General features: G+C 42.2%; 1 protein-coding gene across 7 annotated transcripts in view; it reads left to right on the forward strand.

The window, feature by feature from the left end:
- The window catches only part of ACTR3B (actin related protein 3B), a 91,032-nt gene that overhangs the window by 13,046 nt on the left and 65,310 nt on the right, over window positions 1–12,676 (forward strand). For 2 of the 7 annotated variants that reach the window (XM_042976038.1, XM_007087544.3), the window contains exon 2: window positions 6,672–6,727. The exons of 1 other annotated variant lie outside the window; for it this stretch is intronic. In XM_042976038.1, the coding sequence (XP_042831972.1) occupies window positions 6,672–6,727 (56 nt within the window). Of the gene's footprint in view, window positions 1–6,671; window positions 6,728–7,130; window positions 7,333–8,970; window positions 9,254–9,375; window positions 9,462–12,676 lie in introns of those variants that run through there. 4 more of the 7 variants (XM_042976033.1, XM_042976047.1, XM_042976064.1 and 1 more) reach the window with 4 other exon arrangements.

Consider the following 12,676-nt stretch of genomic DNA (forward strand, 5'->3'; position numbering starts at 1 on the left):
CAGAGACTCCCCTTTTCTATTCAGTAGCCCAAGGAGCGTTTGAAGACCTTAGACCTCGATCATGTGCCAATTTACAGTATCGAGAGGGTGTGTATTACTTAGAAACTATAATTAAGACATGAGGATAATTTTAGTGTCCTGAGAACCATATTCTAAGGCAGTTGTGGTCCCTCCCCCTTTTTTTTAAACTGAAGACCTTATGAAGGAGGGGAGCTATTTTGGCTGAAGTTTGGGGTTTGAGACTGGACCTCATAAGGGGTCTTAATCAAAAGAACCTCCCTATAGGATATGGTTTGAAAAACACTGTTCTAGGATGTGACATTTCCACTTTTAAACATAGATTAATTGAGCTTAAATTGTCACCTTCTGCTCTAGACACATGGTTGTAGGAGGAATTTTAACTATATATAAATATGTTGAGTTGACAGATTAATTCTCTTGACTGCAGAATTGAAAAGTCTGTGTTACTGCCGTGGAAAAATAGTGGCGCTTAACGGAAGAGTGAAAGAGGCTCTGCCCAAGAGCTGTTTAAAATGTTTGGGGCAAATGAGGATATTTTGTATTGACAGAAAGAGACTGTGGAAGGATACGTAAGAATGGGAGGTGGTAGAAGGCAGGGGTGGGGTGGGCAGTGTCGGCCTGGGAGTGAGATTTGGTGTTTGGAAGTTTGAGCTAAGAGAACATATTTGTTTAAAAGGCAGAGTGGTATTGGTATTGCTTCATGCAGCTTTTCATTCTGTTTCCACGTGAGAAAGGGTCTCTGGTCAGGGGACGCACGCATGTGGCATTGAGTTTGAGAATGTGGCCCAGTTTATGCATTTTTGGAAGCAATGCCTACCTCAGCTATGCTGGCTGTCCTTTCGGAAGATCGTGTTCAAACAGAAAACCAAGGGCTTTTAATGTAAAAGTTGTTGGTCTTGATTCCTTATGTACACATATTTGGGACAAGTTGATTGACATAGCTCTCTCCACTTGGATGAAAAGACATACATAGCACTGGAAGAGGAGTAATATGAAACTTTAGTAAAGTGAGGGACTTTTCAAAGTAGAAACTACACAGGAAGTTGTTCAGGAAGACAAATGGTAGATTTGATCATCTAAACTGTCGACAGTTATATTCCAGGAAATGTATAACTGGGAAAAATGGGTGACGTCTGTGAGCAAGCATTCACATCCTCAATATGTAAGGGCTCGCACAAATTGATAAGGTAGTAAAGCTGTAGCAGAAAATTATTGAAGGGTCATATGTGGGAAAACATAGAGGGCTACTATGCCTCAGATAGCATTTAATAGTAACAAAGTTATCAAATAATGGGATCCTTTTACTTTTTGAATTAGGAAATATTTTCTGGAAATGGTAGTATTTCACATTGGGGGGGATTATTATCATTTGCCTCTTACGGATGAAGAAATTAAAGTATGCAGGGGTTAACTTACTCGCCTGAAGTAACATAGTGCTGTGTTTTGAGCCCAGCATTGTGAGTCCAATTAAACTCCCTTACATCACAAACATACACTGTTTTGCAGCTTCTTTCAAACCGCATTGCCTATCTGTGTATGGCAGTAACATAAATCTTCATTTTTGATGGCTGTATAGCATTTTTATGGAATTATTATAATTTACTTCATACATCAAATTGATGGCATTTGAGTGTTTCCAGTGTTTTGTTGTTTTGCTATTATATTGCTGTAGTGAATATTTTTTTGTTCCTGTCTTTTTGCATACATCTAAAAGTGCTTCATTGGGGTAAATTCCCAGAAATGTGCCATTTGGACAGTAGGGTATATGCATTTAAAGTTCTGATAGATAATGTGAAACATGTGTGTATAATGACTCTTCAACCTTTTACTGTCACCCATGTATAACTTACTACCACTATCTTCAGTATTGGCCCAGATTTTGAATGGTCTTGCAATCAGTTTGTAGCTGGATTTAATATTTGATGTTTCTTTCTTTCTTTCTTTTTTTTTTAACATTTATTTATTTTTGAGAGAGAATGAGAGAGAGAGAGAGAGAGTGAAACAGAATCCGAAGCAGGCTCTATGCTCTGAGCTGTCAGCACAGAGCCTGACGCAGGGCTCGAACTCACGGACTGTGAGATCATGACCTGAGCTGAAGTCGGACGCTTAAGTCACCCAGGCTCCCCAATGATATTTGATGTTTCTTAAAAGAATATTACTCTTCCCATGTAAGAGTAAGACTTTTCTCAATTTATTTGCCTGCTTGTATATTGAGAGTTCTTCACACACATTTACCTATCTCTGTATCTCTATCCATTTATCTGTATAGTTTAGTCCTAAAGGTAATATTATTGCCTTTAGTAATAGCAAAGGTAAATAGTAAAGGTAAATTGTTGCCATTGCAACTAGGATCTCTTCATACAGCATAGATTCTCACTGGTTCTTGTTAGGTAGGAAAGTTGTTGATTTTTGTCTGTTTATTTAATAACTGGCCATCCTACTGAATTTCCTATTTCCTTTAATTTTCTACTTAATTTCTTTAGATATTCCAGGTCTGCAATTACCGTTTACAAGTAAATTTTTGTCTTCTCCTTCCCAGCGTCATTCCTTTTCTTTAGTTCTTTGTGATTTGTATTATCTAGTGATTTCTAAGCATGTTGACCATCCGAACCATGGGGTTGGGACAAGGAATGTTAAAAATATAGGTGTCCAGGCTCCTTCTCTGCAGATTCCCATTAATGGTTCTGGGGCAGGCACTGGGAATTTGTATTTTAGAAATTTCTCCGCGATCTGTTCAGCAGGTTTGTTACATTTTTTCTGGAAGCCTACCCAGATGATGTTAAACTGGCCTGCCGGAGAAAGTAGGCCATGCTGCAAGAAAAAACTCAATTTGAAATCCTGTTTCTAAAAGGTAAACATTTTGAGGAAGTCTTTGAGGGTGGGCTCATGCTTTCTGCCTCCCTCTTCATTATCCTTAGAGTGTGGCTGCTACATGCATGGTTTCTGGCTAGTAAACTGATGGGAATAAAATAATGCTGCTTTGTTTTCGTAAATGGTGTCTGGGACGTGGTCCGTATTTAAGAGTTGTGTTTTACTTGCTGATCTTTTTTTTTTTGGTCCTGCTGTTTATGTAGTTGAGCTGTTCTAACATCATCTCTAACGGGGCATACCAGTCCAGTACTAGGATTGTACTAGGAGGGAGTTTTAGAATGAGCACTTGCCAGCTTACATGTACTGGGTTCTAGATAATAGGTTCTCACTGAAGTTTGGTATGAGCCTGGCTTGATGAAAATTTTATTAACACTTGAAATTTGAATGTTTCTTTAAAAAAATCTTGTTAGACATTGGTTACATTGTGGTTATTCAAAGAAACTAAACCTCAAGTGTGTTTGATGCTGTATAAGGGGTAGCACAGAAAAACTAAAGGCATTAAGTTACCATAAGTGATCTGAATGGTTTGTACTTTTGCCTTTGTTTTTAATGGTTTCAGTTTTGGTAGGAGGGTAAGGGAGGATCTCATAGTAATTTATTTACACATAAGAATATTAATATGTCTTAAAAATTTTTTTTTGATGTTTATTAGAGAGAGAGAGTGAGACAGAGAGATGAGTGGGGAGGGGCAGAGAGAGAGGGAGACACAGAATCGAAAGCAGGCTCCAGGCTCTGAGCTGTCAGCACAGAGCTCGATGCAGGCCTCAAACCCACGAACCGTGAGATCATGATCTGAGCTGAAGTCGGACGCTCAACCAACTGAGCCACCCAGGCGCCCCTGATTATTAGTATATCTTAATGTTAGTTTGCCTCAGTCATGAAAATCGTCGTTCACTTACTGTTACCGATGCTGCGTTACCTGCGTGACTCCATGACAGAGGCCTCCCTTGAGGGCCGTGCTGTCTGAGAGACCACGGTGGCCTCAGGGTCTCCGCATACCCGCAGCTGCTGTCGAGGGGCACGTCGTGCTGGTGGCATCATCGGTATTCAGTTGAATTTTGGTCTAAACGTGCACCAGCCCATCTCTGCAGCCTGACCTTTTGCTTCTCGGGGCCATGGCTCACGATTTCAGGGTACAAGACACAATTGTGGAAGGATGTCTTCTATCTGCTGGGTTTACCATTTGTGCATTTTATTTCCACCACAATGCAAAGTGGGGTGTCTGTGCTGTAGAGTCACGTACGGCAGAGGGACTGAACGAGGCCACAGAACATGCTGTGTGCATGTTGTGAACTTTTCAAAACTTTCAAGTTAGGAAATATTTCAAACACACAGAAAAATAACAGTCAAAAAACTTACTATTATTTTTTAATGTTCATTTGTTTTTGAGAGACAGCAAGAGAGAGAGAAGCTGAGCAAGCAGGGGAGGGGCAGAGAGAGGGAGACACAATCTGAAGCAGGCTCCAGGATCCAAGCTGTTCGTACCATGCAGGCACTCCCCCTCAAAAATGTAACTTGTATAGGTAGCACTGTTCTAGGGCTTTCTCTGCTTCCTTATTTATATATAAAACTCACTAAGCCTAGGAAACAGGTTGTATTATTATGCCCATTTTACAGATGGAGAAACTGAGATACAGACAGGTAGAGCAACGTGCCCAAAGTCACACATTTGGCAAATAACAGAGCTGGGACTTGAATCCAAGCAGTCTGGTGCCGGAGTGCATGGTCTTGACCAATACAATGCACTCTGTTGACTTTCAGAAATACAAAATATAATGGAACAGATAGAAATGATACCTTCACCTCATTTTAATAAAGGTTAACATTTCACTGTGTTTGTTTGTTTGTCTTAATAACTTCATCACACAAACAAGTGTTTTCTCACGTGTAGATGACAGATTGTGCTTAGACGATGGCCCTGGTCTTTATGTGGCCCATCACATTGTGTTTCTGACCTTCAGCATCCCCTTTTCTAACACTGCCCCTTTCCCCCGCAGTTTGGCAGTAAATCCCTTTCCTTACAAGGGTAAGAACTCATTCAGCAGATATTTATGGGGTGCCTGCCACATGCCAGGCACTGTGCTGGGGGTGGAGGTACAGTCAAGAAAAAGAACTGCGTTCTGTCATCATACAAGCTATAATCTCACCACGCGGGCAGGCAGATAATCTGAGTGCAAGCTGCATGATTTTGGGGGGATGGGTGAGTGATGTGGCCTTTAAAAAAAACCACAGTCTTAAATTTGAGGGTTTTAGTGATTTCTGACCTGCTTGTTAGGTTTCTTTAGCCTTGGGTCAGCAATTCAGTTCATTTGTATTTATTGTCTGCAATATACTTCCAGAATGATGGTCGAATTGGGAATTTTTAAAGTTCAGTATATGTTGCTTTCCTTCTGGAAAGTCCCCAGGTCTGGGTCAGCTTTGAAACCTTCCTCTGGGTCTGGTGAGCCCTACAGTGGGGTCCACTTGGTTTGTGCATCTGGTAATTTGTGGAACCTGGAGGGCCCACAGATGGCTCCCAGAAACTTCTGGCATGGCCTGATGGTTTTCAGAGCCCAGCCTCACCCGAGTTCCTGTGGCACCAAGAACTTGGAGACTGAGCAGTAAGGCGTGATTTAAATGGAGCGAACTTGCCGTTTTGGGCTCCCCACGCCTTATTCATTCACTATGTGTTCAAAAATAGTGAAATTAGCATATGGTAAAAATACATTTACAAATCATAAAATTAATTTATTAGAATTTGGAATGTAGTACCACATCAAAAAATTTTAGTATCAAGCATCTTGAAATAATTTATAAAAATGGAATGAATTAACAAAGTGACTTTCAACACTGCTGGGAAGTGTTTTTCTTCGTTATGAGCGTTACTGCAGGATGATGGCTCAGTTGTCCAGACTTTACTGTTCATTACAGTCGGCTAATAAGGAAGGAAGGGCTCATGAGTCTTTCGATTTTCAGTTTTTTATTTCCAGCAGATGGTTCTCCGTGGTGGTCCCCCCCTGCCACTTTTTAAAAAAAAAATTTTTTTTTATTTAAGGGATTAGCAAATGCTTTTGGAACAGATAGTAGTATTTTGGCATTTGTTTTAGTTAAGACTTTTGGAACCCATCACACAGAGTATCTTGACAGAAAATGGGCTCGTTCTGAAATGAGATGAAAAAGAGATGCTCCTGTCAGATATTCTCAGGAGGTGGCAGTGGCTGTTTCTAGACATATGCCATGACATTTTAAGAAAATTATATAATCATTTTTTAAGCGCGTTCCCCCCCCCCCCTTTCAAAAGTTCATGAAGTTTGAGAAGTAAGTGTGCTTCTCTGAGAGCCAGCTCTGGAGTTTAGCCTGCTCATTCAGATTCGGGTTCTTTCTCTGTTCACCAGCTGCTTGGCTCGGGGCAGCCAAGCGAACATCCCAATGCCTCAGTTTTCTCATCTGCAAAATAGGGACAAGGGCTACTCCCTTTGCAGGACTTTTGTGAAAAGGAGAAGAGTGGAAAAGCACGTTTAAAGCCGTGAGGGACACACAAATGTAATTTATGTGTTAATGCATGTGTGCAAAATTTTTTGCCAGTAGAAAGAAGCTTCACATTTTATGTTTTAATAACAGCTCGCTTATCTGAAATTAGTGTTTGATTCTCAGTCATCATAAGCTTTTTTTTTTTTTTCCAAGTGAATATTTTGAGGCTTGATGTTGTAGGACTTGGAGAGCTTATGATAAAAGACACTAATGGGATCCAGAGGACAGTATTATTATCTAAACCTGTGTTGATGACTTTGTGCTTTTAGGTATACCAAGCTTGGCTACGCAGGCAACACTGAGCCACAGTTCATTATTCCTTCATGTAAGTACAGCCCCACCCTCAACGTGTGTGAAGGACCGGGGTTCTCGGCATTGTGATTCTGTTTTCCAAAGCATATTCATTGACTTGCCATCTGCTTTTAGAAGATTGTCCTGGTTACTGGGGAGGGTTATTGATTTTGACACCTAGTCCTGAATATTGCTATAGACCGTAGCTGTGGCCTAAAATCCCCCAACTTTCTGGCCCTCTGGTCCTCTTCTGAGAAAGCCCCTTGTCACCATCGTTGGAGTTTCGGCCTGGGTGGTTGGCTGGGGCTTTTCCTTCAGTCATAAATGTCTGAGCTGCCTTGAAGAAATCTGGTCCTTTAAGGTTCATTTGTAATTTTAAGTAAGTACAGTTTTATTAACTTAGCGACTCCGTGGACTGAGCATCCATTGTGCTGCACTGTTCACTCTATTGAATGCCCTTTAAAAAAACCCCAAAAAACACGAGAGGCCTGATGACTGTTTTATTGTGTTCAGAGTGTCTGCTTTTGTTTAAATTTTGGTCAGTAGAGAGTGATGGACGTAAAAGAAGAAATGTTCTCACATCTTGGCAAGAGTACGTCCTACCCACTCTTTGTTTCCCACAGGAGCCTCCAAGGTCAGGTCAGTTGTTTTTAGGGTAGAATTTTTCTCTGAAATTGTTTAAATTCCGGGTTATTATTTGGAGACCGTTTACCAGACTAACTTGCATCAGTCCGGGGGAAGGGAAACACTGCCTCCTAAGTGTAGATCTTGTGCAGTGAATTGTGATCTTAGAAGTTGTAAGGTGGTGCGGGGCCAGGGACCCAGTGAGGGTAGGCCCTTGTCAGCAGTATGGAACATTATGGAACATGGGCAGCTTGGGAGAGCTGGGGAGAGGAGGCTTAGCGTTTATTCCAGGGAAGGCGCAGGCCTTTTTGGTGTATATGGGTACTCACCTCACTAGGAAGTGTACCCCAGATTCCTCGAGCACATGTTATTTACCTCATTCTCCTTCCTTCCTTGCTTGCTGTATAATTGATCACGAATCTGATTTCTAGGTCTGAACACCCTGGTACCATGGCAGGGTGTCCTTAATAACAGGCACAATTTGTCTGCTGTGTTCTTTATTTAGGATTCATAATTTGGTGTGTTAGTTTGCTGGGGGCTGCCGTTATAAAATACCACAGAGTGATGTCTTAAATAACAGAAATGTATTGGATCCCAGAATGGAGGCTCGAAGTCCCCGATCAAGGGGCCATCAGGATTGGTTCACAGTGAGGCCTCCTTCCCTGGTTTTCAGACAGCACCTCCTCACTGTGTCCCCACATGGCCTTTTCTCTGCACACAACCGAAAGAGAGATCTCTGTGGTCTCTTCCTCTTCTTATGAGGACAACAGTTCTCTTCGATTAAGTCCCACCTTACGACCTCATTTAACTTTTATTACCTCCTTACGGTCCCCACGTCCGAACGCAGTCACACAGGGGGCAAGGGCTTCAACGTATGAATTTTTAGGAGACGCAATTAGGTCCATCATGCTTGGCGCTTTGTAGGCTAGGTCAGTCCTTTGAGAATTTTATCATTGCGAATGCCCCGGAACTTGATCGTTCCATGTTGGATTGATAAATCGGACGTTCTGACTTTTCAAAGCAGATTGGATTTTAACCTTGCTAAGTGCCACGGCTCTGAAAGGCTGACCTTGCACCTCCTGCTTTACTGCGTTGCCGTTTCAAACTGTCGGCAGCGTTCAGCCGGCTGGCCCGTTCAACCCGTCATCATCAACAGGGAGGAGAACTGAAGTCAGTTATTAGCGGGATTTCATGCGCCGCCAGACAGCAAGGCGGCTCTCAGATTGGTGCTTTCAGAACGTTCACAGTAGCAGAAGCTAGACAGAGCATAAAAAGTCGGAGAAGTGGGAGGAAAGCCACAGCTGTATCGTCGGCCGAGTCCGTTGCAAGGGATGGAGAAGCCCCGGGAGGCGGGGTGAGAAGATTTGGGGGCCCGGGTGAGGATGCTGGGTTGGGTGGAGGGCCTCGGTCGCCCGGGGCTGTCGGCTTTCCTGCTCGTCTTAGTTAGATGCGGGAGCTGAATCATTTTTCTGGCTCTAGAGGCTCCGTCCACAAGGCGAAGTTCGAGACGCACGTGCCGACGTGGCGCCCGCAGAGAAGAGGTGGGGCTCGTGCGGATGTGCGTCAGCTCGCGGACGACGACGCTGGCGGACGTGGGCGGGGCCCGCCGGGTGGGCGCGGCGCGTGCGGGCGGGCCCTCGTCGTGCGGGAGGTCACGGCCCTCGGCGGACAGTGGCCGGGAGCGTGGGGGAGGGCCGGATGACGACAGACTGTGTCCTCTCGAGGGGTTTTACTTTCATCTCGCACCCGGGAATTTCCACGTTGTTCCCCGAACGGCTCCCTCGGGCCTGAGCCAGCGGACGGGCGAGGTGCCGCGCGCCCCGTCCGGCCCTTCCCGGGCGGCTCTGCCCGTGTCCGGCGTGCGCTTCTGGGCAGCGTGTGCAGGATCGTTCGAGTGGAGGGTTTCCCGGCCTTTTTTGGTCTTTAAGTTGTCGCAGTATGTTGAGAGTCCTTGAAAAGTGTCCGGCAGAGGAGTGAGGATGTGTGCGCTGACCGTGTCCGCGGAAGGCGCGCGAGGGAGGTGCGGGGAGGGGTCGGGAGGAAGTAAGGACGTGTTCGACCTTCGGCGTCGGAGGAGTTCGGTGTAAAGGTCCCGTTGGCATCAGGTGAAGGGCTTCCTGCTCGGAGGAGCGTCTCCACGGGAGGTGGGGACGGAGCCCAGAGATGTTTTTGGCTTTTCTTTTAATGGAATAGTTACAAAGCAGTTTGTGGAAGTTTATTTATTTTTGAGAGAGAGAGAGAGAGGCAGAGAGAGTGAGCTGGGGAGGGGCGGAGAGAGAGGGAGAGAGAGAGAGAGAACCCCCAGCAGGCTCCGTGTTGTGAGCGCAGGGCTGGATGTGGGCCTCGAACTCACGAACCGTGAGAGAATGACCTGAGCCGAAATCAAGAGTCGGACCGACGCTTAACTGACTGAGCCACCCAGGCGCCCCTGTTGCATAGAGTTTTTAAGAAGTTTTTATTTCAGCTAAAAACTGTTGCAAAAGATAGTATAGCACAGACCTGCGTACCCACCCACCACTCAGAAGGAGCAAACGCTGACATGATTTCAGCCTGTAAATCTGTGAACCCCTGCATCAGCGTGGGCAAGGTCCCCCCTTTTCCTCCAGCCCATCCCCCCCTCTTGCTCTCCCTCCTCTGCCGGGAACTTCCTGTGGTCCTGACCTTATGGGAACAGGGTTCCTTGCCTGTATGTGGCCTTGTTCTGCCGGTTTAGACCTTCCTAAATGACACCGTGCTGTAAATCACTTTCAGCATTGTCCTTTTATAAAGGACCCCGCCCCCCGGAAATAGGTTTTTACGATTTAGCAATGTTGATATATACAGTTCTTGATCAGAGTTCTAGCATTTGAATCTCAATTTTTTTCTTTCGTTTGGGCATTTTCCAGTTTTCTCTGTTATACAAAATGGTGCAGTAAACCCTCCTTACGCACATGCGCTAGTTTCCCAAGAGAAAATGAGGAGAAATGGGGTTGTTTCGTCGTGCAGGTGCGCACCTCTTCAGCTTCTCAGCTGCTGTCAGGCTGCTCTTCTGAGTGCTTGTGCACAGTGAAGCTCCCGGAGGTGCTGGTGAAGGGTTTTTGTTTCCACACAGCCTTGACAAAAGTTGACATTGGTAGACTTAAATTTTCGCCAGTCTGACGAATGTGAAACGATGCGTCATTTTATAAGTTTGCATTTCTCTGATGACTGGTAAGGTGGGGCACCTTTCATTGCCTGTTCGTATCTTTGCCCATTTTTTCTACTGCATATTTTTTTTAATCTTTTTTACGGAGTTTTATGCAGTTGTCTTTGTATACTCTGAATATTAATATGTTGCAAATATTGTCTTTTATGGCATCTTTTTAAATGATTTTTTAAATCTAGACACGTAAAATTTTGATATAGTTAAAATATTCAGTACGCATTTTCCATTTATAATTTGTTTCTATCTTGAAAAATGCATTTCTACTCCAAAGTCATAAGGACTTTCTGCATTTTCTTCTGTGACAATTTTGAGTTTACTTTTTGAATATGGTGTGAGATAGTTACTTTACTTATTTTCTGAATGGAAGGACACTTGTCCCAGCACCATTTATTGAAGAGTACATTCCGATTTGTTATGCCTTTTAAATCATATTGAGGTACCATATATGCTTGGGAATATTTCTGGTGTTTTTATTTGGTTTCATTTATGCGTTTGTTTATCTTCACTCCAAATTCATGCTGTCTTAAATGTTATTACTTTAGCCAGTGTCTTGATATCTGGTAGGTGTGGTTCCTCTTCCCTTTTTTCTCAGAATAACCTCGGCTATTCTTAGGCCTTACTTTTTATTACAGATTTTATTTTATTTCATTAAAAAAATGTTTATTTATTTATTTTGAGAGAGAGAAAGAGAGAGAGAGATCGTGACCTGAGCTGAAATCAAGAGTAGGACGCTTAACTGACGGAGCCACCCAGGCGCCCCTTTACTACAGATTTTAAAATTAGTTAAGGTCTATGCAAAATTTTAATGGGGTTTTGATTAGAGACACATTCAGTTTATAGATTAATTGGGGAAGAATTTGACATCTTTCTGAATTGAGTTTTTCTATCCATGAATATGGGATATATGATCTTTATTAATGGCTGTTGTGTTTTTCAGTAATGTTTTTGTAATAGACTTCATAAAGCTCATACACCTTTTACTAGATTTAACTGTAGGTACCCTTATGTGTTTGTTGCTGTTGTGAATTTTCTGAAATTACATTTTCTAACTAGTAATTGCTATCATGTAGAAATGCTATTTTTTTGTTTTTTAATCCAGCAACCTTACGTGCTTCTCTTATTTGTTCTATTAGCTTGCAGATTCTTGTAAGTTTTCTATTCAGACTATTAACTGCAAGTAATGGTTGTCCCTTTCAATCTCAATATTTTATATATATTTTTTGGTCTTTTGTACTGGCTAGAACTTCTCCTGCTGGAGTGACTAGAGCTGGAGGTAGTGGGTGCTTTTGTCAGTCTGATTTTAAAGATGGTGATTTTAGTGTGCCACTAGTCATTGCTCTTGGTTTTTGTGGAAATGCTTTTTTCAGGTTAATACAGTGCCCTTTCTATTTCTAGTTTACTGAGAGCTGATCATATGGTTTTGGACAGTTAAGGTCCTATAATACGATGAATTACATTAATATATTTTCAAGTATTAAATAGTCATTTATTTCATTCTTAAGATAATCCCTACTTGGTTATGAAATACCAACTACATGTTGAATTGTATTTGCAAATATTTATTTGGGTTTTTGCATCAGTGTTTAAAAGTGCAATTACTCTATAATTTACCTTTCTTGTACATTTTTGTCTGGTTTGAATATCAAAATTAGACTGGCTTTTGGAGATGAGTTTTTCAGCTTTCTTTTCTGTTCTTTAGAACAGTAAGTAAGATAGGAATTATTATTTCTTGAAGGTTTCATCAAATATATGACATTCTTTTGGGAAATATACTGGATGTATTAATTAAGAAATTACTGTTGTCTGGTAATTACTGTAGTAAATGTTCCTAAGATCTAGAATTTATATGTAAGTTTTGAGCACCTTTCTGATAATCTTCCCTAGATTACCCTCAGATGACCTTTTAACATTTGGAAAATAGTCTGTTTCTTCTGGTTACCCACATTCTATACTCCTACAGTTTTTTTAATCTGCAGAACTTTTACATTTTTCTTTACTAAGTTTAATCGTACGAGTTTTGGTTCGTCATTAAGCTAACTGAGGGGTTTTATTTTTTAATTTGTTTAAATAATTTACAAACTATATTTTATTTGTCTTCAAATACGTTATTTTGAGATAATTGTAGATTCATAGGCAGTGTAAGAGATAGCTTGGAGAGACCTGTGTACCCTTCTC

The sequence above is a fragment of the Panthera tigris genome, chromosome A2 (assembly GCF_018350195.1).
Source record: "Panthera tigris isolate Pti1 chromosome A2, P.tigris_Pti1_mat1.1, whole genome shotgun sequence".
Taxonomy (NCBI): domain Eukaryota; kingdom Metazoa; phylum Chordata; class Mammalia; order Carnivora; family Felidae; genus Panthera; species Panthera tigris.